The 27,405-nt window shown below is 43.0% G+C and overlaps 1 protein-coding gene across 8 annotated transcripts in view; it reads left to right on the top strand.

Moving 5' to 3' along the window:
- RALGAPA2 (Ral GTPase activating protein catalytic subunit alpha 2) overlaps window positions 1-27,405 on the top strand; it is a 1,036,168-nt gene that overhangs the window by 644,988 nt on the left and 363,775 nt on the right. For all 8 annotated transcript variants that reach the window (XR_004538694.1, XR_004538695.1, XM_033936259.1 and 5 more), the window contains one exon: window positions 4,929-5,700. Coding sequence is in view for 6 of the 8 variants with exons in the window: in XM_033936259.1 (XP_033792150.1) it covers window positions 4,929-5,700 (772 nt within the window). In the remaining 2 variants the exon portion in view is untranslated. The remainder of the gene's footprint in view (window positions 1-4,928; window positions 5,701-27,405) is intronic.

Genomic DNA, 27,405 nt, shown 5'->3' with positions numbered 1-27,405 from the left:
TGTGGAACCATGGGATGGAAGGGGACGTACACAGATAGGTCAAACACTGGTTGGCAGGCAGGAAGCAAAGGGTTGGAGTGAAGGGCCACTACTCGGACTGGAGGAAGGTCACGAGCGGAGTTCCGCAGGGGTCGGCACTTGGGCCTCTGCTGTTCAATGTATTTATTAATGATCTAGAAACGGGGACGAAGTGTGAAGTTATAAAATTTGCAGATGACACTAAACTCTGTAGCAGGGGTAGAACTGTGTAAGAATGTGAGGACCTACAAAGGGACCTGAACAAACTGGAGGAGTGGGCAAATAAATGGCAGATGAACTTCAATGTAGGGAAATGAAAGGTCATGCATATAGGGAAAAAGAACCCGATGTTCAGCTACCAAATGGGGGGATTAGTACTAGAGGGAAGTAACCTTGAAAAAGACTTGGGTGTGCTGGTGGACACAACAATGAAGTCAACGGCACAATGCGCAGCAGCCTCAAAGAAGGCAAACAGAATGTTGAGTATTATTAAGAAGGGTATTACAACCAGAACGAAGGAAGTCATCATGCCGCTGTATCGCGTGATGGTGCGACCACATCTGGAATACTGTGTCCAATATTGGTCACCGTACCTAAAGAAGGACATGGAAATACTTGAGAGGGTTCAGAGAAGAGCAACAAGAATGATAAAAGGTATGGAACACCTTTCATACGCAGAGAGGCTAGAAAGGCTGGGGCTTTTCACCCTGGAGAAGCGGAGACTCAGAGGAGACATGATAGAGACTTACAAGATCATGAAGGGCATAGAGAAGGTGGAAAGGGACAGATTCTTCAGCCTATTGGGAACTACAAGAACAAGGGGCACTAGTAGAAATTGAAAGGGGACAGGTTTAGAACCAATGCTAGGAAATTTTTCTTCACTCAGAGGGTGGTGGACACCTGGAATGCGCTTCTGGAGGATGTGATAGGACAAGAGTACATTAAGGGGATTCAAAGAGGGATTGGACAAGTTCCTGAAGAATACAGGGCTTGAGGGATATAGATAGAGGTAGAGATAGGATCATGAAAGGGTAGAAGAAAAATGGGGATTGAAAGATTTTAGACAAAGGTTCCCTAAATTGTTCCAGGATCTTAGCGCGCTTGCATCCCATGGACCCAGAATTCTCCAAGCATATAGCTTTGCCAACGGTAGTTTCGACTGTGGCATAAGTCACTAAATGCACTTTCTTGCCCTCTGTTGGTGGGGTTGTCTGACAGAGGTTCAGGACAGGCGGGTGGATTTTGTCCTCAAATGGCTTTTTGCAACGGGAGTATGAGCTACAGCAAACTCCTCTTTTATTGCCAGTGTGTGGTGCTACATGCTCCGCCGGGATCCCCAGGGGGTTGTCCTTTGATTTCCTAGTCTACATGGTGACTTGTTTGGTGGATACCCTCCTAGTCGTGGTGAAGGTTTTTGCTAAACTTGGAGCTTCTTCTGTCTCTGCCCAGCGAATGATGTGGATTCACCGGTAGTCTGAGCCGGTTTCCTTTCAGAGATTTGCTCTTGTTTGGCCAAGGTTTGACTGACCTGGCCAGTGGGCAGGGCCGTAAGTCTACGGGTTCACGGGTCGAAACTTCGACCTGCCCGGGGATCTGGAGGGCCAAGATTTTTTTTATCCTTACAGGAGACCTCTCCAGTACTCCAGACCCCGACTACAGGGTACCGGTTTGGAGCACCTTCCAGACCTCGTTTTCCAACAACCGTCTTCCTACCCATCCCACGAGGGAATTCTGATGCCAGGGCTCTTGCTCTTCTTCCTCGGATTGGGGGATGCCTCTCAGCCTACCTGACAGAGTGGCAGAGGATGATTTCGGACCTGTGGGTCTTAAAAGTTATTGGTACACGACGTCACTCCATTTTTTCAGTTACGGCCCCTCTAGCCTGGAACGTTTTGCCAATTTATTTGAGAGAGGAAAAAATGCTAGATAAATTTAAGAGTAAACTTTTCAAAGACGCGTTTAGTGACTAATTGAATTTTTTCTTTTTTACATCTTATATTAAATTTCTCCCTTTTTCCTAATGTTTTTAACCTTAAATGTTTCTTTTATATTGAATTGTATTTCTCCCCATAATTTTACCCTTCTTTGATCATACATGTTAATTACTCTTGTTGCCTTTGTCTAGTCATGCGATTTTATGTTAAGTACTTTTATGTTATTTTAACCTGTTTAATGTTAAGTTCTTTTAGTTTGTATGTTTACCCTAACTTTGTAAACTTATAGATGTGCATCGCTTAGAATATGGAATAGGCGATTTATCAAAGCTTATAATAAACTTGGAAACTTGGAAGTGCTCAGGCCTGGTCTCCGCTTTAAATTTTTTTTTCCGACCTCCGTTGGATATCTCCCTGTTCTTGCCCATGGTAAATCTGGATCAAGCCTGGCGCATGTGGGCCACGGTTCAAAGATTGCTGGATCTGGCAGTGATGGAACCGGTTCCACAAGAAGACTTGGACTCCGGGAGATACTCGATATACTTCATCATTCCAAAGAAAGGCTCTGAAGATTGGAGGCCTATTCTGGAACTCGAGTCCGTGGATATCTTTCTGCATGTACCCCATTTCCGGATGGGAACAGTGCAATCAGTTTTGGCAGCAGTAGCGCCTGGGGAATTCTTGGCTTCCCTGGATCTCACGGAAGCTTACCTCCTCATCCTGATTTTTCAGGAGCACAGCAGGTTTCTGTGGTTTCCTGTACACAGTCGGCATTTTTGATTCGCAGCTCTGCCTTCGGGCTGACAACGGAGCCATGTTCTTCCACGATGATTATGGTGATAGTGGCTGCCCACCTGTGCTGGCAGGGCATGCTAGGACATCTATCCCTAGATGACTGGGTTGTTCAGGGCCCCCTTAATGGAGGAGTTCCACAGGGCAATTCACCAGGTGGTGCAATTGCTGGACCATCTCGGGTGCTCAACTTTTGAAGTACAGCCATCGAGTACCAATGCAAGCATTGGAATATCTGGGAGTCTGGTTCCACATGGGCACGAACCAGGTGTTTCTTCCATGCTACAGGATGCTCAAGCTTTGAGTACCATTTGGATCCTGTTGCAGGTTCCGGCGCTGACGGCCTGGCTGTACCTGCAAGCCCTGGATCTCATGGTTGCAACCAGAGCGTGACTTCAACCTTTTCAGCTGTCTCTCCTGGATCGATGGAACTCCCGGTGGGCTTCACTGGGTGTGAAGCTACCTGGGTTGGCGGCAGCCCGCAGCAGCATTCCGTGATGGCTACCTCCTGTGACGCTAGACAGAGGCCCTGGGTGACTGTGACGACAGATGCGAGCCTGTCCGGTTGGGGGGCAGTTTGTAAAACTGTCCAGGTGCAAGGCCAGTGAAAGGCGCTGGAGCTCAGCTGGTCCATCAATCGCCTGGAACTTCGAGCAATCCGGCTGACCATATTGCAGTTTCAACTCTGTCTCCATTGGAAGAACAACACTGGTAATGCAAGCTTCCGAGATAAACAACATTTCCAAGTCCACACAATAACAACTAGCAGCAACAGTTGTGCCAGCCTAAAGGCTTACAGGTCTGAATTGAGAAATTTCCCTCCAACAATACTCATTTCCTACTGGCACAGCAATAAATCTTTGAAGTAAAATTGTGAAAAAATTGTACGTGATAGAAGAAAATAGTTCTCTCAGAACTCAATTTTTTTGATATCCAGCAACCACCTCTACCACAACTCCAAACTCTACTACACCCACAAAGAATTGTCATGCCACATTCAGGGCTATATATGGACATGTAGGACGCTAGTCATGCATGTGCGACAATGTTTTGACATCATTAGGGACATGTGTCAGGACAACTAATAGATGGCCAAGTGTTGTTGGAACTTGGACGACTGTAGACATCTTTAAAAGTCATCCCTGTATGTTTCCCTGCAGGACATCCACACTTCATATAATTAAACTGTTTTAGACATATTCTCGTTATCACGTGCTTTTTGGGGGACATCCAACATCGGTGGCATACAAGTGGATATGCACGTTCTATCGATTATGCCCCTCCACACCTCATGTCATGTATGGCTTTTCTTCAGCCATGGTATTATCCTTGCATGGTCCTATAGAAGCCTATTTTTTAAGTAATCTTGAAATTTTTAATAGCATTTTCCGTTTCATCCAGAAATCTCTATACTTTGAAAAGCACTCTTAGGCCACACTGGGGCCTTCCTTGGCCACTTTCTTACCTCACAGTTAACTAATTTTGAGGCAGTCTAACTGAGGTAGTCTTTAGATGGTGCCAAACTATTTTCACTTCACAATGACAGATCTGGATATTTAATACACTGAAGTTTTCTTCTCACCTTCCCATAATCTGTACCTTTGAATAATTTCAGAATTTTTTCAACAGCTCCAATTTAATCATATTTATACCTTTGCTTCCAGTTCACTTTGTACAACAGAAACAGCTTGATTCTTCATCCAGGACTATTCAGAAGGGCCTGATTACCTTGATTAGGCACTTACATTATATAGGCAAATCTTGGAAATGGCTCTATTTTAGTTTACTTTAATAGTGTTAAAATTTTTGTATGCAAAGCATTTTGATTTCTCATTCTTAATTACTTTTTGAATATTTCCATATTTGTACATTTATATAGTCTGAATTGGATCTTTTAGAAGGCAGAATATGTAGAAGAACATGAAGACTTTGTAAGGCACAAAAGATGAAAATTTGATGTTGAAATGATTGTTTATTATATTCACCTTTTAGAATAGGTAGGTAAAATGATTAATGTGCTTCTATATAAGTGATCGCTTGTAAAATAGCCCTTTCTATTTATGCCTCTCACATGCTAGGAGTGTATTAAATATTTTATATATGCTATTCAAGGTTAGTAATAGAAAAATAAAGGATGTTTGTACTGAAATTAATGTCTAATTGCAACCTTATTCATTGTTTTAGAAAAAAAAAGAAGAAGTTTGGAACTGATACCACTAACAGCACGCATGGTGATGACACATCTAGTAAACCACTTAGGTCACTGTCCCCTGAGTGAAGGTCCTGCTGTTCTTCACAGCCTTATCTCTGAGAATCATGACAACTTTTATGTGGAATCATCTGAACTTTCTTCTGAGGTCTTCAGAAGTCCAAATTTGCAGCTTTTTGTTTTTAATGACAGTACACTTATGTCCTACCTTCAGATTCCTGCAGAAAGAATTTTGAATGAGGATTTAGTAGGAACTGCATCAGATGTTAGAATAATTGTGAGAGATATCTCAGGAAAATACTCTTGGGATGGCAGAATATTATATGGACCTTTGGAAAACCATCAGATAGGTTTTACAAGTGGTAAAGTACCAGTTAATCCAAGTAGTGATCAAGAGCCTTTTAACTCGGGAGCAAATTTATGTGAAAATGAAGAGGAGGAAGATGTTCTTGATACATTACTTGAAAAACTTGGCAGTGTGAGCCCTGAATGCCTTTTGTATCCACAGTTTAAGCTAAATGAGCCTGCTCAGCCACCATTTGGTATGAATTGTGATCAAGAATTTGAGATCATAGAAACTATACATAGGCAAAGTACACAAGAAGAAAAGCACATAGAAAGGTGCAACACAAATCTTAGCATGAATGCTGTTTGTCAAGAAGAACCAAGTCCTGCTGAGCCACAAGCACCATTTTATTTGTGTAGGCTATTACTGAATGACTTGGGAATGAATTCTTGGGACAGAAGGTATGAATTCATTTTACTGATTCCCATTGCTACTTATAGCACTGATGATAAATAACATTTTTCAGCAACAATGAAGCTACATTTTATTAAAGCTAGAATATGTGTGTCAGTTAAAGACTGGCATATTTTGTAGTTCTTGCCATAGGTGTCAGAACAGGGGAAGGCCACAGGGGCCGTTGCCTCTCCAAAAATTGGCAGTGGCTCTGCTCCCCCACTGGCTGCTGTAACTTTACATCATCAGTGTGTATCATATGTTCTTTACTTCCTTCCCCCCTAGCGGGACCATGCTGCACAAACTCTCTCTTCAGCTCCCAACTCCCCCACACTTACCTCCTCCCCGGTGTTGTTATTTTAAATCTTTAGGCAGCATCAATGAGATCAGCGTGCTGCCATTGACCTGTCCTGGAAGTCTACAGCAGCATTTTCCTTTTTCTGCATAGGCAGGCTGCTGCTGAATGAAGGGTTCCAGAGCAGGCCAATGGCAGCACGCTGATCTTGTTGATACTGCCCGAAGATTTTAAATAACAACACCAGGAAGGAGGTAGGTGTGGGGAAAGAATGAAAGAGCATGTGATACACGCTACAGACTGGGTGTAGGGAGTTGGGAAGGCAGGGAAGACAGATGCTCAGGGGCTTGGGAAAGACAGATACTGCACGTACTGGGAGAGGGTTGGGGTGGGAAGGCAGGGAAGGACAGGTATTAAATGGGCTGAGAAGGGTTTGGGAAGGACAGATGTGGGTAGTGGGAGAGTGTTGGGAAGAACAAATGAACAGGCTGGGGGGGTAGGAAAGGAGGAAAAGAGAGATGCTGCACAGATGGGGTAGTGGGAAGGGAGGAAAAGAAATGCTGCTGGTGGGGAGGGAACAGGAATGGAGAATTGTTGGACATGAGTGTGTGGAGTGAGAAGGAAGGAGATGATGTACATGGAGAAAGGAAAAAAGAGGAAGAATTGTTGGACATGATAGTGGTGGAAAGGAGGGAGGAAGAAATGTTACACTGGGAGGGAGGAGAGATGTCAGAGTCTGGAGCAGGGTAATGGAAGGAGGGAAGAGAGAGATGTCAGACCACTGGAATGGGAAGGAGAGAATGCCACACCGTAGAAAGGAGAAGAGAAAAGGAGGGAGTTGTTAGACCTCAGGAAGAGGGAGGAAAGAAGAGAGAGATGACAGACCATGGGAGAGGAGAGAGATTCCAGGCTATGGGAAGGAAAGGAGAAAGATGCCAGACCATATGAGGGGGGAAGGGGGAAGACAGAGATGTCTGACCATAGGAGAGGGATGAGATGGTTCACAGGGATGGAGGGGAAGGGGAGACAGAGGGAGGAGATGGTGCACAGCAGTGGGTATGGCAGGAAAGAGATAAGAAGAAATGCTTCTTATAGATAGATGGAAATAGGGGCGAAGAAAGAGGAAGGAGATGGTACATATGGATAGATGGGAAGGGAAGACATGGAAAAGTAGATTTTGAGAAAAAGCAGAAAAATGGAAGAAAGGTGAATGTTAAAAGTTAATTCTAAAGATGGATGTAGGGCAGAAAATGAAGAATAAGAAGGCCCTGGATACACTATTAAGAGCACAGACAGAAGGAAGTGCAGCCAGACACTAGGATGGTTTGAAAAACAAAATCACCAGACAACAAAGATAGGGGAAATGATTTTATTTTCAATTTAGTGATTGAATTACATCAGTTTTGAGAATTTACGTCTTCTGTCTATATTTTGCATTGTTCATGAAGAAAATCATTTGTTTCTATTTCTCTGGGGTTATACTGCATGCCGATTCTTGCATCTTAGGTTTCATTTGTATATATTAGTAATTTTAGTTTGTGGTCCCATATTTGCCTAGGAGTTATTTGTGTGTTCTGCAAGTGTGACCAAGGCCAGGTGTTCTGGAAGGAATGAATGTTGAGAAGCATACACTATGCTTTGTGTAGATTAATTTTGTGGTTAACCATTATGTGTTATTAATAAGATTGTATTGTGTGTATATATAAAAAATGAGTGGAAAAAATTGTATTACAATTAGTACTAATATGAGGGCGGAGTCTGGGCCCCCCCAAAACAAAAAGTGTTCCGCAATTCACGAGAACTGATGGCAAGCCAATCACTGAGCGGGACCAGGCAGGAAGCGCAAAGGTCACGTTGCTGCCTTATGCGCTGCTCTGAGGGAGAAAGGCAGGCGTCCAGCACCAACTACGCCAGTTAAAAAAAGTACGGGGGGGCTGCGAGCTTCGGGCATCAAGCTGCGGGCTTCCCAGCACCAGACCACCAGATGCACCTACGTGTAGATGAGGAAAAACCAAGAAAAAAAAAATCTGAACCAAATTTTTTTTTCTTGGGTGTGTCTTATGGAGCGAAAAATACAAAACTTGGAATTTCATAAAGGTGAATTTATTAAATATAGAATTTTTATGTCTACAACACCATTAATGAGACACAAGAACTAGAGCAGTACCTAATACCATATTTTACTATTTGTAAATAATGAAAGATTTTCAGCAGAATACGAATACTGAATATGGGCACTGAGTTTTAACATAAATAATGAAAGAAACAATGTGAAATCAGAAATTGTTTTTATTTCAGTAGGATTTAGCACAGAAGAGCCTCTCATCATTCATATTTGAATTAAAATCACTATTCGGCCAAATATGAGTTATTCATTTGGGGCACTGTTTGGGACAGAATCAAATCAAATGCAAATATTCAGTACAGCACTAATAAGAACATAATAATAGGCATACTGGGTCCATCTAGCCCTCTGGTTCCAATAGTAGCCAATCCAGGTCACAAGAACCTGGCAGAAACCAAATAGTAGCAACATTCCATGTTACTAATCCCAGGGCAAGCAGTGGCTTCCTCTATGTCTTTGTCAATAACAGACTATGTACTTTTCCTCCAAGAAATTGTCCAAATCTTTCTTAAAACAGCTAAGCTATCTGCTCTTACCATAACCTCTGGCAATGCATTCCAGAGATTAATTCTCTGAGTGAAAATATATTTCCTCCTATTGGTTTTAAAAATATTTCCCTGTAAGTTCATTGAGTGTCCCCTACTCTTTGTAATTTTTGACAGAGTGAAAAATCGATCTACTTTTTATCCGTTCTACTCCACTCAGGATTTAGTAGACTTCAATCATATCTCCCTTCAGCCATCTCTTTTCCAAGCTGAAGAGCCCTAACCTTTTTAGTCTTTCCTCATACGAGAGAAGTTCCATCCCGTTTATCACCTTTCCTGCTCTTCTTTGAAACTTTTCTATTGCCGCTATATTTTTCTTGAGATAAGGAGACTAGTACTGAATGTAATACTCCAGATAAGGTTGCATCATGGAGCGATACAGGGGCATTATAACATTCTTAATCTTCTTAACTATTCCTTTTTTAAATAATTCCTAGCATCCTGTTTGCTTTTTTGGCCGCCGCCACACATTGGATGGAAAGTTTCATCATATTGTAGTGCTAGAGGTACACAGTGCTGTACATTAAACATATAAGAGACAATCCCTTCTCAATAGAGTTTACAATCTAATTAAAACAGGCAGATAAGATAAATAGAGGATAAGGAATTTCTTACAGAGGGAATGATAAGACAGACGGGTACTTTACAACTGAGTGGGAGTTAGGAGTTAAAAGCAGCCTCGAAAAAGTGGGATTCTAGTCTAGATTTGAATACTGTCACAGATGGAGTTTGATGTACTGATCAGGCAGTTTGTTCCAGGCACACAATGCAGAAAGATATAAAGGATGGAGTCTGGAGTTAGCATTAGAGGAAAAGGGTACAGTTAATAGTGATTTACCCGATGAATGGAGTTCCTGGGGAGGAGTATAAGGAGAGAAGAGAGGAATGCACTTGTAAGTCAGTAAGAGGAGTTTGAACTGTATTTAGAGGTAGATAGGGAGCTAATGAAGTTACTTGAGGTAGGCGTAATGTGAGCATAATGACACTGGTGGAATATAAGTCTTGCAGCAGAATTTTGAACAGATTAAAGGGGAAAGAGATGGTTTAGTTTAGTGGAAGACCTACTTGGAGATATTTAGGCAGGCAGGGCAGCGTCCCTACTTCTAGATACTTGCCACCTTCTCATCCTGCCCATTGTTCCCAACCCCATCAATCACCAGTTTCAGTCAGCTCCCAAGTCAAAGCAAAGGGCAAGCTTTTGACTTGCTCCTGTAGAACATAGCTGTAACCTACTCCTACTGGAGCGATGGTCTAGGACATGGCAACTCAACTTCAATGCCAAAAAATGCAAAGTTATGCACCTGGGCAGCCAGAATCCATGCAAGTCTTATACCCTTAATGGCGAGATCCTAGCAAAAACGGTAGCAGAACGAGACTTGGGGGTAATCGTCAGTGAGGACATGAAGTCTGCCAATCAAGTGGAGCAGGCTTCGTCCAAGGCAAGACAAATCATGGGCTGCATACGAAGGGGTTTCGTCAGTCGTAAGGCGGAAGTCATTATGCCATTGTATAGATCCATGGTGAGGCCCCACCTGGAATACTGTGTGCAATTCTGGAGGCCGCATTATCGCAAGGATGTGCTGAGACTGGAGTCGGTGCAAAGAATGGCCACCCGGATGGTCTCGGGACTCAAGGATCTACCATACGAAAAACGGCTTGACAAATTACAGCTATACTCGCTCGAGGAGCGCAGAGAGAGGGGGGACATGATCGAGACGTTCAAGTATCTTACGGGCCGCATCGAGGCGGAGGAAGATATCTTCTTTTTCAAGAGTCCCACGACAACAAGAGGGCATCCGTTGAAAATCAGGGGCGGGAAACTACGAGGTGACACCAGGAAATTCTTTTTCACTGAAAGAGTGGTTGATCGCTGGAATAGTCTTCCACTACAGGTGATTGAGGCCAGCAGCGTGCCTGATTTTAAGGCCAAATGGGATCGGCACCAGTGTTCCCGCTAAGGTGCGCTGGCCTGCGCTCGCGCACAAAATATTACATCGCAGCGCAAAGTTTCTCTTCACAGCGCACACACGCGTCGCAAAGGTAAGGGGAGGTAAGGTAAGGGGACGCATTTGGGGGATTGCACTTCCCCACAATTGCCATGCTTCGGTTCCTCTTCTTCCTTCCTTCCTCCCCCCCCCCCCCCGCGGGACCCTGCGGCACCATCAACTCTTACTCCCTCTAATGTCGGCCCTGCAGCTCCAGACTTCCTCGCACCTTCTCCCCTCCCCCTTTGGATCGCTATTATTTTAAATGTTATAGCCGCGGAGCTGTATCCATCAGTGGAGATGTCTAACCTCGGCCTGCCCCGGAACTCTTACTGCAACAGTGACTTCCTGTTCCTGCCTAGACGGGCGGCTGCTGCAGTAAGAGTTCCGGGGCAGGCCGAGGTTAGACATCTCCACTGATGGATACAGCTCCGCGGCTATAACATTTAAAATAATAGCGATCCAAAGGGGGAGGGGAGAAGGTGCGAGGAAGTCTGGAGCTGCAGGGCCGACATTAGCGGGAGTAAGAGTTGATGGTGCCGCAGGGTCCCGCGGGGGGGGGGGGGGGAGGAAGGAAGGAAGAAGAGGAACCGAAGCATGGCAATTGTGGGGAAGTGCAGAGCTGCAGGGAAGAGTGTTGCGGTACCCAGCTGGAGGGAGAAGGAAGATGAGGGAGGGAATTAAAGGAGATGCCAGGGCTTGGAGCATAGGAGGAAGGTATGCCAGTCTAAGGGAAAAGGAAGGGGGAGATGTGAGAGCATGGAGGGGGAGCGAAAGATGGAAGAAAAGGAAAGGAGAGAGATGCCAGAGAATCAGGGAAGGGGAGATACCAGACTATGAGGAGAGGTGTGGGAGAGGGAAGGCGAGGAGAGAGATGCCAGACCAATGGGGTGAAAGGAGAGATGGAAGGGGGAGGCATACAGTTTCTGGAAGGGGCATAGAAGGAGAGAAGATGCCATATAGGGGAAGAGAGACGGCAGACAGTGAATGGAAGGAAGAGAGTTACAAGAAGATGAGGAAAGGAGAAACCACAGAAGACAAAGGTAGAAAAAAATTTCTATTTATTTATTGCTTTAGGAGACATGTGTCACTGTTTCTGTGAAGCATTGTATGCAGAGTCCAGCTTCTTGCTGGTTCAATTTAACCTTTGTCTATGTATTTTTATTTTATCCCCCCTTTTACAAAACTGTGAAGCGTTTTTAGCACCAGCCTTGGTGGTAGCAGCTCTGATGCTCAGAATTTTATGAGCATCAGAGCTGTTACCTCCGTAGCTAAAATCCACACTACAGTTTTGTAAAAGAGGGAGGGGTTAGTTTGTGATTACATATTCCTTACTAGGCGAAGGTGTTTTCTGTGTTCTGTGTGTTCGAAAGACATGGTTTTCTGTTAGGATTGACGGTGTAGGATTGATCTGTGCTGGTCTGGCTTGTTTAGTTTTACAATGGGTGTATTGATGTACTGCTCACTGCAATATGTAAGATGCTGCCTTTTCCTAGGTACTCATGTGTGACGTGTGGTTTGTTACTAAAAATCATGTTTTTCTTACAGATGGGGGGGGGTGCCAAAAAATGATGGGCCCCGGATGTTACATATGCTAGGTACGCCACTGTATGTAAAGATACCAGAAAGCTGGCGTAGCAAAAACTTCTAAGTTTTGAGTATTTAACCCTCCCACAATCTCACGGGCACTCGTTTCAAGTTTATTGAGATTTTGATTTAAACGCAATATCAAATATTTTCAATGCGTATAACAAAAATAAATTTGGGGAAATAAATAAAACCATTTGAACCAGTGTTCCCGCTAAGCTGCGCTGGCGTGCGCTGGCGCACAAAATATTACATCGCAGCGCACACGTTTCTCGTCACAGCGCACGATCGGAAGAGGCGTACGGCAGATGGCAGGGCGGCGAGAGGAGAATCGGGCGAGTTGGCTCATAACTTGCTGGCGCCCGATATTTTTGGCTCACGGTGAAAAAAGTTTGCTCACAACACCCGCCCGCTTAGAGGGAACACTGATCGGCACATGGGATCTATTCACAGGGCAAAGGTAGGGGAGGGACATTAAGGTGGGCAGACTGGATGGGCCGTGGGCCCTTATCTGCCGTCTATTTCTATGTTTCTATGTTTCTAACCACAGTAGCCATCCCAAACAACCTACTGGTAGGGGGGTAAGCTGAGATTTTTTCTAACAAATTTAGCTCCATGTAACCTCCAACTAGTGGATACTTCAAATAGTCCATCTCATGCATTGAATTAACTTCAAAGATCATCAAGTTCCCTCTGAGAGTGTCGTTCCTCAACTGTCTGCACAAGCCGGTATCAATACAGTAAATCTCCACCCTTTGGAAGTCCAGTGCTGTTGTACCCATGCCACCAGAGGGAAAAAGGAAGAGATTTTATTCCAGATACTTTCTTGTACCCAAGGAAATGGGGATTTTGTCCCATCCTAGATGTAAGGGCCCTGAACAAGTTCCTGGTCAAAGAAAAGTTCTGGATGCTTTCCCTGGGCATCCTTCTTCCCATGATTGAGGAAAAAGATTGTCTATGCTCTCTGGACTTTAAAGGATGCCTATACCCACATTTCAATACTCCCCAAAGTCCTCACTCAGAAGTACAACAGAAGACAAACAAGTGGGATTGGTGAGATCTTTATTGTAAACAAGGATTCAGTGTTATAACAAAAGGAAAGACTCAATGCTGCATGCATTTTGGTACCTTCAGGAGTCTGAGGCAAACCAAATAAACATTTATTCATCAATCTGCAAACATAAACAAATACAAATATATAACATCCATTGTACTAAAAATAAAAACATCATCATTCATAAAAGCAAAACATTATAAATGCAAAATCTGATGACACACAAAACTACAAACAATAAAAAGTTTGAACACAAATATATATATGTGAATAAAATCTTAATGCAATAACCCATGAATAGGAAGAAAATAGAACTACACAATTATAGAAAATTGATATAAAACTCATTGAATAGATAAATAAAATACAGCAATACATCAATAAAAGCAATATTACTAAACAATTTTATAAAAATCAATTGATGAGAAGTTCTTAACAATTTTATAAAGATAAATACAAAATCATCAAAGTATTGGATAATTATGGATACCTGCAAAAATTCTGAAAATAAGAACAGTAGTAGTCCAAATGTATGTGTTCCTCAAAATGTTTTGAAAAAAAATTTATTCAATTAAAATGTAAGAAAACAAAATGAAGAACATCTCCAAGATGCACCCACTGGTCAATGTCCAAACGTGAAAAATGTATAGATTGCCCAAACCAAACATCAAGAGATGTTGCAGAGTATCAACAAAAAAAGGGGGGGACAGGATACATTGGCATATACTTATCAACAGCTTCGGCATATACTGATGCTTAGTGTCTTAAAAAATGACAAGGGCTAAAAACATAAACGATTCACTGATTAAAAACGTCCACATTTTATATAAAAGATATATTGCTAAAACACTATGATTCTGCGGAATATCAAGGACAAGGCCAGTGTAAAGGAAGGGAAGCCCTCAAACAGCAAATCAAAAGGCAAAAGTATTGTGTACGTACAGTTAACAGGAACGAAGTATCACAAACTGCCAAATTTGTATAAAACAAATAACAAACACTGCTGAGGAAAAGAATCTGTGTCTCATAGACCTTGGGATACACGTATTCAAATCAATGCCAAATGCCAAAAATGAAAGTGTGAGTGTCACACTTCATGAATATGTAACTGGAACCACTGTGAAAAACCAGAGGTGTCCAGAAACAATCTAACTATGTATAAAACAAAACTATGAAAAGGGACAAAGAAGGAAAAAGGTAATAAACTGGCATATGAAGCAGGAACCAATGTGAAAACTTCAAAATAAAATTTCAAGAAGGCAAATATTAACAATGGAAATGAACCATAAATTGACTAAACTTTAATTGGTTCTTATATTATTCCTGAACAAAGACACAAACTTACATAGTGAGAGAGAGCAATTTAACAGGAGGAGCAGGACTGGTGATGACTAATGTCATTCTATCTAAAATGAAGTCTATTGTAAACGTAAAAATTATACTGTTAAATTTATTCACAAGAATGGATTGAAATCTATCTTGAGATTCAGAACATTAGGTGTAATAGAATTCAAATAAAAAATTGTTCTTTGTTCTTCTTGGAGGAGAACACAATCAATGCTCCCCACTCTCTGTTTTTGTTTAATGATCTTAACAACTAAGGGGCTCATTTTCAAAAAAGATAGATGTCCAAAAAACTTACTAGTCAAAACGTCCAAGTAGGCATTCTCAAAACAGACTTTCTAGACATCTTTCTGGTTGTTTTGTCTCAAGTGTGTCCAAATCTTAAGGGGGCATGTTAAAAGTGTGTTTTGGGCAGACTTAGGTCTTGGACGCTCGCCAGGCATAATCAAACCTTTAACAATAGGTCCTAAGCTTTTTTTTAGACATTTGGGCCCCGATTCTGTAAACTGTGCCTAGTTTTAGGCATGGTTTAAACATCCGCGTGGCGCAAGTTACAATGAGCGTCCGATACCCGTTCCCAAAAATCACACTTTTTCTGATATAGACGCCAAATAGACTTCCCTATGATGTTAGTTATATATAAAAATGTGCTTTTTACTGATTTGTTATCATTATTTCAGGATTGTAAGCTTTAACATAATAAACCCAAAGTATACCATCATTAAAAGGATAATAAAACACAGTATACCATGTTTAAAAGGATATTCATAATATATTAGTTTCAGTGGGACTTGAACTGGGAACATCAGTATGAATTTTGAAAATATGTGACATGCTTACACGCTAACCTTCATTCTAATCCGCTGTGCTAGACAATGAGCCATACAATAATAGCAATTCTGATTTGATTATACTGCTCCTTATAGAACATATAAGGCTGTTCATGCACATACCAATCCCAAACCCCGCTTTCACTGTTACACCTCTGAAGACCCATGGAGATCAGACTGTTCTATAACCCTCATGAGAGGCCCTTTCTGCATCCCAACCTCCAGTCTCTGGTCCTCATGGCCTGGATGTTGAAAAGCAGAGAATTGGAATCTCCTGAATTGGTGTCTCCTGAATCTTGCTTAGTTCCAGAAAAGACTTTACTAACAGAGGTTTACTGTATGGTGTGAGGACATACCTTGATGTTACATTTATCCTGTCAGTATTGGACTAGTGGAAATCACCCATTATTATTGTGTTACCCAGTTTGTTAGCCTCCCTAATTTCTGTAGTCGAGGGATGCCGTCAGTAGATTGGCAATTTGGTTGTCTAGTTTGGCTGCTTGAGTGGCCAGGAGGCCATCATATAGTTTTTTTCCGTTTGACCTCCTTAATTGGGGGGTATGAGAATGGGGTGTGAGTTTTCCTATGTCTGGTTGCGGTGTTGTGGATGAGGCGGTTATTCAGGTAGTTTGGACTGTCTCCGTATAAAGTCTTAAATAGTAGGCAGTAGAATTTAAATTGTATTCTTGATGGGATCGGAAGCCAGTGCGATTGGAGATATGCTTCTGTAATGTGATCATGTTTCTTTAATGAGTAGATGAGTCTTAGTGCTGTGTTTTGGATAGTTTGTAGTTGTTTTGTTATGGTTGTAGGGCAGGGGTGTCCAATGTCGGTCCTCGAGGGCCGCAGTCCAGTCGGATTTTCAGGATTTCCCCAATGAATATACATGAGGTCTATTTGCATGCACTGCTTTCATTGTATGCTAATAGATCTCATGCATATTCATTGGGGAAATCCTGAAAACCCGACTGGATTGCGGCCCTCGAGGACCGACATTGGACACCCCTGTTGTAGGGCATGGGAGGTAGAGGATATTACAGTAGTCAAGTAGACCTAGTATTAAGGACTGAACTATGAGCTGGAATTGAGTTTTCTCGAAGAATTTCCGAACTTGTCTTAAGTTTTGAATGACTTTTGTATTGTTTTATTGATTTGCGGTTGCATGGTGCAGCATCTGTCGATAGTTATTCCTAGCAGTTTAGGGTGGTTTTTATGGGGTAGTTGATTGCGTTGATTTCAATGTTGGTTATGGTTGGTATTTTGTTGTTTTCTAGGAGGATGAATTTCGTTTTATCTGGGTTCAATTTCAGTTTGTGATCTTTCATCCAGGTTGCTATTGATTTTAGTGTTTGATATATTGTGTTCGTCATGGAGAGTTCAGGTTGATTGAAGGGTATGAGAATGGTAATGTCATCGGCATAGCTGTAGGAGGTTATGCCTTGTTTGTCCAGGTGATAGCTGAGGGAGGCTGTATAGAGATTGAAGAGAGTTGGGGATAGAGGGGATCCTTGGGGAACTCCGCAGGGGTTTGACCAAGGTTCAGATTTTTGTTTGTCTGATTTTACTCTATAGGTTCTTGATTTAAGGAATCCTTCAAACCATGTGTATACTTTATCTGTGATACCTATTGTATCCAGGAATTGTAGTAGAATGTTATGGCCCACCAAGTCGAATGCAGCGGTAACGTCTATAGTTGTATGAGCATCATTTTTTTTCCTATGCTGAGATGTTGTCTGGCTGTGTCCAAGAGAGATCCTAGTAGTTTTTCCATGCTGAAGTTGTTTCTGAAGCCGGATTGTGTGGGATGGAGTATGTTATAGTTTTCTAGGTAATTGGAGAGGAATTTGGCAACTAGTCCTTCTATTATTTTGACATAGAGTGGAATTGAGGCAATGGGTCTGTAGTTGGCTGTTTGGTCTATCGGTCCTTTGGGGTCTTTGAGGATCGGGGTGATGACTATACCCTCACCAATTCGATCCACCCTATCACTGCAACTAGTAGTTTATACCCCAGTTATGACAGTGTCCTATTTGTTATCTTCCTTCCACCAGGTCTCAGAGATACCTATTACATCTAACTCCCATCTTGTTTCTTAGACTTCTGGCATTTGCATACAGACATTTCAGACAATGTTTGTCACATCTATTTATAATTTTCTCAGCAGTTGACATGGATAATTTGCAATCTTTAAAGTCAGCCTGGCCTGTATTGCAATCTCGCTATTGGGATACTCTTGTCTTCCTTTCTCTGATAATATCTTTCAAACATATCTTGTTCTGAACCATTCTCTTTTGAGCAACTGTCAGCCTTACCCCAGTTTCTACTTTAAAAGCTACTCTATCTCCTTTTTAAATTTTGATTACAGCAGCCTGGTTCTACCCTGGTTAAGGTGGAGCCCATCTTTGTGGAATAGGCTCTCTGTTCTCCAGTATGTCGCCCAGTTCCTAACAAATCTAAAACCCTCCTCCCTGCACTATCGCCTTGTTTAACTCAGTTCATAATTTGAACATTCCTGTTTATAAAATGGCTGTTCATGCCAAGTCAAGCGGAGCTGTCCTAAGAGTTCTTCTCTTCAGGGCAGCTCTGCTTGACTCGAGAGCTGCCCCAACTCAACTGGACCCCAGCAGATGCAAATGAAGAGTTGGTGGGGTGTGGGAAACCAATTCCACCCCCAATGACCCTCACAATGCTCCTTTTCTTTTCCAAAACAAAAAACACCTCTCCAACCCACAGGACCACCTACAACCTCACGCCCAACAACTCCCACCTCCTACTGTGCACAATGAAATCTACCACACACAAAAAACGCAAAGTATCCTACTGATCATCCTACTCCTAACCAACTGGAAAGCAGCAGCAAACAACATCTCCCCAGTTCCAACTATTTCAACAACTAACAGAATTTACCACCCAGCCAGGAGAACCACAGTGGACAGGCACATAAATTACCAGACCTATACACATCTCACCATCACTCCAACATGGGGAAGAAGACCAACAAACCCCTCTAAGACCAGACCACACCCTCACCCAAGACCACTCATTTACCCCAAAATAATAAACAATACACAAACAGAATATACAAAACTTACATGTGCCTACATAAACATCAGAGCTCTAGGCCCAAAGATAGAACATATAAAAGACTGGATAGAAAAGGAGAATCTCGACTGCCTCTTCCTCACAGAAACCTGGCTTACATCAGACTCAGATCCCAGGATAACGGAAGTCTGCCCTAAGGGATACAAAATAACAGTGGTCTGCAGGGAAAAAAAAAAGAGGAGGAGGTCTAGCCATCTTAGTCAGAAACTTCCTAAATCTGAATATACTAGACAAAACGTCTACCCCTTACATGGATCTACTAGCCTGCCAACTCTCATGCACCACACTAAAAGGATCCATATCTTGCATGCTCTGCTACATAACACCAGGGAATTGGAACACAGCAAGATCCGAATTTGAAGATTTTAAATACCAAAATTCACTAATGGCAACTTACAACCTAATCCTAGGAAACCTAAACCTCCATCTCAAAGACCAGTCCTCCAAACAAGTAGAAAACCTACTATCATTCCTAGAAGCCCTAACTTACAAGATCTTAGACCCACAAATCATACATGAGAAAGGTCACCAACTAGACATTGCAGCCTTCATTACCAAACAACCCTTACTGCCAGAGATTCAAACATCAAATGGAAAGTGGTCTCGATCCTTCTGGTCAGACCACTACACATACTCCTTCAACCTCAACTGGGTCAAAGACAAAACCAAACCAAAACCCCAAAGATCAACCAACAACACTCAGAAATACATCGACCCCTCCATATTCTGGACCAAAACAGACACAGCAATCCAAGAATGCAACTCCAAGGACTTCGTCTCACACTGGTGCAAGCTAAGCACAGCTACCCTAGACAAGCTAGCCCCAATACAAACAAAAACCAGAATTAGCAGACGATCAGACAAATGGTTCGATAACGAACTACTCCTACTCAAAAGACAATGCAGACAACTAGAAAGAAAATGGAGAAAGAATAACCAAGAACCCATAAAATCAGCATGGAGAAAACTAAACCAACAATACAAGCTGAAACTTAAAGAAAAACACACTACACCAACCAAAGAAACCCAAGGCACAAAAAATCTATTCCAAATACTAAAAGAACTCACAGACACCAAACCCTGTCTGGCCAATAATGGAACCCCTCCTCCCTCAGCTACACTTTTAGCCAAATATTTTAAAAACAAAATCACAACTGCCAGGACTACCCTCTCCGGTAGCCCAACCCTCCTAGAAGAGATCTCAATGCCCCCACTGAAAAAGAATCAGCAGCGGCAGACAGAACTTGGTCCTACATAAGAACATAAGCGTTGCCTCTGCCGGGTCAGACCAGGGGTCCATCGTGCCCGGCAGTCCGCTCCCGCGGCGGCCCCCCAGGTCCATGACCTGAAAGTGTTCCCTACCTAACTTAAAATACCCATACCCTGTTCACTCAATGTCCTGTAAGGTAAATCTCTATCTGTACCCTGTTATCCCTTTCGCTTCCAGGAAGTCATCCAGTCCCTTTTTGAACCCCAGAATTGTACTCTGTCCTATCACCTCTCCGGGAAGCGCGTTCCAGGTGTCCACCACCCTCTGAGTGAAGAAGAACTTCCTTGCATTCGTTATGAATCTGTCTCCTCTCAGTTTTTCTGAATGACCTCTTGTTTTAGTTGTCCCTGCTAGTCTAAAGAATCTGTCCCTCTCCACCTTCTCTATGCCTTTCATGATTTTATAAGTTTCTATCATGTCCCCTCTCAGTCTCCGCTTCTCCAGGGTAAAGAGCCCCAGCCTGTCTAACCGTTCGGCATATGAAAGGTTCTCCATACCCTTTATCATCCTCGTTGCCCTCCTCTGGACCCTCTCGAGTATTGCCATGTCCTTCTTGAGGTATGGTGACCAGTATTGGACGCAGTATTCCAGATGTGGGCGCACCATTGCTCGATACAGTGGCAGGATAACTTCTTTTGTTCTGGTAGTGATACCTTTTTTGATAATGCCCAGCATTCTGTTCGCTTTTTTTGAGGCCGCTGCACATTGCGCCGCCTGCTTCATTGTGTTATCCACCAATACCCCCAGATCTTTTTCTTGGCTTCCTTCCCCGAGTACCCTCCCTCCCATCGTATAGCTGTACATGTAGTTCCCCTTCCCTATGTGCAAGACCTTACATTTCTCCACATTGAAGCTCATCTGCCATTTTTTTGCCCACTCACTCAGTTTGTTCAGGTCGCTCTGCAGTTCTTTGCATTCTTCAACAGTTCCGGCCCTGCTGGAGAGTTTTGTGTCATCCGCGAATTTGATAACTTCGCACTTTGTCCCCGTTTCTAGATCATTAATAAATATATTGAACAGCATCGGTCCCAGCACTGACCCCTGCGGAACACCACTTGTGACCCCTATCCAGTCAGAGTAGTGCCCCTTTACTCCTACCCTCTGTTTCCTGTCCGCCAGCCAATTTTTGATCCATCTGTACACGTTTCCTTCCACCCCGTGACTCCACAGCTTCTTCAGTAAGCGTTCATGGGGCACCTTGTCAAAGGCTTTTTGGAAATCCAGATATATAATGTCCACTGGGTCACCTTGGTCCAATTGCTTACTTATCCCCTCAAAGAAATGCAGTAGATTTGTCTGGCATGATCGGCCTTTACAGAAACCATGCTGACTCGATCTCATCAGATTATTTTTTTCTATATGCTCGTTGATACCTTCCCTGATCATTGATTCGACCATCTTCCCCGGAACAGAGGTTAAACTCACCGGTCTGTAGTTTCCCGGGTCGCCTCTCGATCCTTTTTTGAAGATCGGTGTAACATTCGCTATCCTCCAGTCCTCCGGGATTACCCCTGTTCTCAAGGACAGGTTGCAAATATGCTGCAGTAATTCTGCTGTTTCGTCTCTAAGCTCTTTTAGTATTCTCGGGTGGATCCCGTCTGGGCTCGGAGCTTTGTCCGTTCTTAATCTATCTATCTGCCTGAGAACGTCTTCGAGGCTTACCTCCATGCATGATAGTTTCCCCTCCTGATCTCCCCTGAAGATTTTTTCCGGTTCTGGCACACTGGATGTGTCCTCTATTGTAAAGACCGACGAGAAGAACTTGTTTAGCCTACCAGCCACCTCTTTTTCCTCTTTCACCACTCCCTTCCGGTCACCCTCGTCCAGGGGCCCCACCTCCTCCCTCGCTGGCTGTTTCCCTTTCACATATCGGAAAAATGGTTTGAAATTTTTTGCTTCCTTGGCTAGTCTCTCCTCATACTCTTTCTTGGCTTTCCTGACTACTCCCCACAATACAATGGTCCGACCTTAATAAACTCTACAAAAAATACAGCCACGCAGCCTGTGATCTCAACCACTGCCCTCCATACCTATTAAAATCTTCCAGTACCAAATTCCACGCTCTCCTCTTACAATGGATACAAACCATGCTCACAGATGGCCTTTTCCCGCAAGACCTCAGCGAAATTGTCGTCACGCCGATCCTAAAAGACCCTAAAGGAGCAACAGATCTACCACCCAATTACAGACCCATAGCCTCTATACCACTTTATGTCAAACTAATGGAAGGCCTGGTAGCCAAATTCCTCACCAACTACTTAGAAGACCACAACATACTCCACCCTACACAATTAGGTTTCAGAACCAACTACAGCACAGAGACACTGCTAGGTTACCTCCTGGACACAGCTAGACAGCACCTCAGCATAGGTAGAAAAATGCTGATTATACAACTGGATCTCACCGCAGCATGTGACCTGGTGGACCACAACATTCTACTACAAATACTAGATACAATAGGAATCACAGACAAGGTGCATACATGGTTTCAAGGATTCCTACAATCCAAAACTTACAGAGTAAAGTTGAACAATGAAAAATCAGAATCCTGGTCCAACACCTGCGGCATTCCCAAAGGATCTCCACTATCCTCAACTCTCTTTAATCTCTACATCGGCACCTGCCTGTACAAATTAGGCTTAACCTCCTATAGCTATGCAGATGACATCACCATTCTTCCTTTTGACCAACCAACGTCCTCCATGACAGACACTCTACACAGGACACTTGAAACAGTTGCAACATGGATAAATAACAACAAACTGAAACTGAACCCAGACAAGGCAAAATTTATTCTCCTCGAAAATAATAAAACCCTAACTATAACAAATAAGAACATAAGAAGTTGCCTCCACTGGGTCAGACCAGAGGTCCATCTCGCCCAGCGGTCCGCACCCGCGGTGGCCCATCAGGTCCACGACCTGTGTAGTGGTTTCTGAACACCTCTACAACCTACCTCAAGTTCTATCTGTACCCCTCTATCCCCTTATCCTCCAGGAACCTATCCAAACCCTCCTTGAACCCTTGTACAGAGTTCTGGCCTATCACATCCTCTGGAAGTGCGTTCCATGTGTCCACCACCCTCTGAGTAAAAAAGAACTTCCTAGCATTTGTTCTAAACCTGTCCCCTTTCAATTTCTTCGAGTGACCCCTAGTTTTTGTGGCTCCCCATAGTTTGAAGAATCTGTCCTTATTTACTTTCTCTATGCCCTTTAGGATTTTGAAGGTTTCTATCATGTCCCCTCTAAGTCTCCTCTTCTCTAGGGAGAACAGACCCAGCATTTTTAACCTGTCAGCGTATGAAAAATTTTCCATACCTTTTATCAGTTTAGTATCTAGTAATAAACTCAATCAGTTTAGTATCTAGTAATAAACTCAATCACATATCCCATACAACCCACTCTAAAACTTCTAGGAATGACAATAGACAGATGCTGTACCATGCAACCACAAATCAACAAAACAATGCAAAAATCATTCGTGGTCATGAGAAACTTAAGGCAAGTTCGAAAATTCTTCAACAGAACACAATTTCAGATCTTGGTCCAGTCCCTAGTCCTAGGTCTTCTAGACCAGTGTTCTTCAACCTTTTTACACCCGTGAACCGGCAGAAATAAAAAAATTATTTTGTGGACCGGCAAACTACTAGGATTAAAATTTTAAAACCCCGTTTACGCCCCATCTCCGCGAGCTCAGTCCCCGCAAACCATCTGATCCCATCTGCACAAGCCGCAATTATGATTTTATATTGAATGTATTTTATTAAAGTATAAAAAGAAACAATATTCTGAACAATTGTGATTTTATAAATATACAGAGCACGGACCAGCAAAACCCCTGTCTCCCCTCCCCTTCACATATATCCTCTCTACTACATTACATTACATTACATAAGTGATTTCTATTCCGCTTGTGCCTTGCGGTTCTAAGCGGATTACAAGTTAGAAGACTGGACATTTCCAGTAGCATTGCAGTACATATAAACAAGAATGCGTTAAGTTACAATTGTTGTTCTGGACTTTTCCAGGATAAATTGGTAGTAGATAGAACAAGCCAAGTTATTATAGAATGCTACATAGAAATATCATGCTAACAGAATACTGCAGTCTCCAGTTATGTCTCTAGCAGGATATATATTTCAAATCTGACATATTCTAATGACAAAATAGAAATAAAATTATTTTTTTCTACCTTTTGTTGTCTCTGGTTTCTGCTTTCATCTTCTTTTCACTCTTTTCCTTCCAGCATCTGCCCGTTCCATCCAATGTCTGCCCTCTCCCCCTTCCATATGTATCTGACTTCTTTCTATGCCCCTCTTCCCTGTCCATCCAGCCTGTTCCTCCTCTCTCCTTTTTACATCATTCATTCCAGCTTCACTGCCTTCTTCATTTTTATCTCTCCTACACCAGATCTAGCATCTTTATCCCTCTTTCATTTCTCTGCTGACCCCCTTTCCAGCATCAATGTATCTCTACTTTCTCATTCCTCTCTCTCCCTTTTTCCTCATCTGATCTCTCCATTCCACCCTGACCCACTTCCCCTCCTGTAATCTCCCTGCCAGCTGTTTCCTTCCTTTTTTCTTTCTCCCTTCCCTCCTCCCTCTATCCAACATTAACTCTCTTCCCATCCCTTTCCCTCCTCCCCTCCCAGCAGCATCTCTCCTTCTTCTCCCTTCCCTCCTCCCTCTATCTAACATTAACTCTCTTCTCTTCCCATCCCTTTCCCTTCTCCCCTCCCAGCAGCATCTCTCCTTCTAACTCTCTCCGAGCCCAGTAACAGCTCTCCCTTTATCCAGCAGCTTCCCTGCCTCCTACAGTGGCTGTCTCCCCTTCCAGCAGCTCTCAGTACTTGCCTGCAGGAAGCTGCCGGTAAATCACTGCCCTAGCAAGTAGGAGAGCTGGTGGGAGGGGAGGAAGTCACTGTGAAGGCTCCCCAGGATCTTGCTCGCACACGCTGACCATCTCCCTCCACCTGCACCTGAATCTGCAGCTCTCTCCGCGGCCCTCTTCAGCAACTCGGCAGGGGCGGCGATCAAGGCAGGCTGCCGACGTCGGGACCTTCACTCTCTGAGTCCCGCCTATTTTGTTTCAACTTCCTGTTTCCGAACAGGCGAGACTCAGAGAGGGAAGGCCCCGACATCGGCAGCCTATCTTAATTGCCTGAGGCTGGGAGGAACATTAATGAGCAGGAACCGCAGTCGGCAGGATATTTAACGGCTGACTTGATCTCGCCGGCCCTGCGCGGACTGGCAGAAATTTTCCGCGGACCGGCAGTTGAAGAACTGTGTTCTAGACTACTGCAACATACTCTATCTCCCCTGCAACCATGATAAAACAACTACAACAGTTCAAAACACAGCGCTAAGACTTATCTATTCACTGAGGAAACACGACTACATCACGGCGGCATACCTAGATTCATACTGGCTCCCAATACAAGCAAGAGTACAATTCAAATTCTACTGCCTACTATTTAAAACCATAAATGGAGATAGTCCAGCCTATCTAAACAACCGCCTAATCCAAACTACCTCAGCCAGACACAGGAGAACTCACAAACCGTTCATTCATCCCCCAATCAGAGGCATCAACCGAAAAAAAACTATACAATGGCCTTCTAGCCACTCAAGCATACAAACTAGACTACCAACTTTCCAATTTACTGACAACGACTCCAGACTACAGATCATATAGAAAAGAAATAAAAACCATCCTATTCATGACATCCTTAAAGACAAACTAACACCGCAAGACTCATCCCAATTCTCAGTAGCATCTCACTCTACTCTTCAATTCCTCTGGAAATGGCCAGATATCTACTTTTGTAATCTGCCTTGAACCGCAAGGTATTGGCGTAATAGAAATCACTAATGTAATGTAATGCTGGACATCTTCAACACTTAGATGTCCAGCTCACATATTTATAAGAAGGAAATCTTAACTTATTTCCTGTTCAAAAGTACAAGTGAGATGGATGTCCATTTGGGATGTTCTGACATGGATGTCTCTACTCGGACTTCCTTTCAAAAATGCCCCTCCACGTGTTCAAAATTGGCTGCTGAAAATTTTGGCATACTGTATTGTTAAACTAATTGCTTATCTATTTAAAGTTATTCATTTGATTTCTGCATTCAGATTGCAATACATAAGTTAGAAGGGTAGAGAATAGGGCCACATTTCAATTGGGCATAGCCAGCAGTCCATTGGGGAGGAGGGGACAGGGGAGGCCACACATTTCCTTTCCCTCCTCCCCACATTAAGCATCATACCTTTGCTGGTGGGGATGTTGAAGCCCTGCCAGTGAAAGAAATCCTTTCCCCAAACTGCCTGCTTCTTCCATGTACTACCTCAACTAGAGTTAGTCAGCAAGGTGCCTCCAGCCACCGATGCTGGCACTCCCCGAGCATGCGCTCTCTCCCTCCCGCCCATATCCATATCTCTCCCTTACCCACCTATCCCCAGGTCCAGCTCTCTCTCTCTCTCTCCCCCCACCTACCCCCAAGTCCAACACCATCCCCCCCTCCTCCAGATCCAACTCTCAATTCTTTTTTTCACTTGGTGTAATCCAGCGTCTGTCCCACTCAGATCTGGAGCTGACCACTCCCCCCACCTCCTTGCACTGGCACCCACATTTGGCACAGCCAGAGGCAGCCCTACTTGAAAGGCTGCCTGAACTCTGCACCAGGCCTTTCCCACTGACCCAGCCCATCCCTCTGAAAATAGGAAATTATTTCAGAAGGGGTAGGCCGGGTCAGAGAGAAAGGCCTGGTGTAGACCACAGATAGCCTTTCTGTAGGGCTGCCACTGGCTGAAGAGTTGAAGAATAGCTTGCAAAGGTAAACTTAAGTGTTGGTGTGGGGATAGTGAGCCTCAATCAGGTACAGGAAGAAAGTAGAGGAAGGCAGGCAAAAGGGATGCACACAATTATTAATTGTGATTACATTTGTAAATCGTGATTAATAATTAATATTAATCACAGCATTAATCGTGATTAATGTGCAGCCCTTGAAGAGAATAATTTTATAACAGAGCATCTCTATGAAAAGTCCAAAAAGCATCTATTTAAACCTATTTTATAAAGGCAACGTAAGTGGTAATGTTACCTTTTAAGATAACATTTAGAACCAGCCTAATAGGTTGTGAATGCTTACATAAATCTCCATATACATAGTGTGTGTGTGTATATATGTATATATATATATATATATATATATATATATATTTATTTTCCCTTGCAGGTTCCATTGCATTTCATGGGAACTGCAGTAATTGTGTGTTAATTCATTGTAACAAGTTCACCTTTTAGTAAAATCTAGGCCAAAGTGTTCTGTATAACTTTAAATCCTGATCTTGAAATATCCCGTCTTGCCTCAGTTGAAACCATATAGCTTTTTTTCTGCAGAGTGAATTATAAAGCCAAATATTATGCATGTAACCATTGCTAATTTTTTTAAAAAAAGAACTCCTTACATGGTCAGCATAATTTTAAACAGCAAGTGCTCAAAGTTCTAAAGTACTTACACGATTAGCAGCAGATCTATTTATTTAAAAATGTATTACTCGCTAACATCCAACAA

The sequence above is a fragment of the Geotrypetes seraphini genome, chromosome 3 (assembly GCF_902459505.1).
Source record: "Geotrypetes seraphini chromosome 3, aGeoSer1.1, whole genome shotgun sequence".
Taxonomy (NCBI): Eukaryota; Metazoa; Chordata; class Amphibia; order Gymnophiona; family Dermophiidae; genus Geotrypetes; species Geotrypetes seraphini.
The sequence above is the reverse complement of the archived record's forward strand: the minus strand, read 5'-3'. Positions and strand labels throughout refer to the sequence as shown.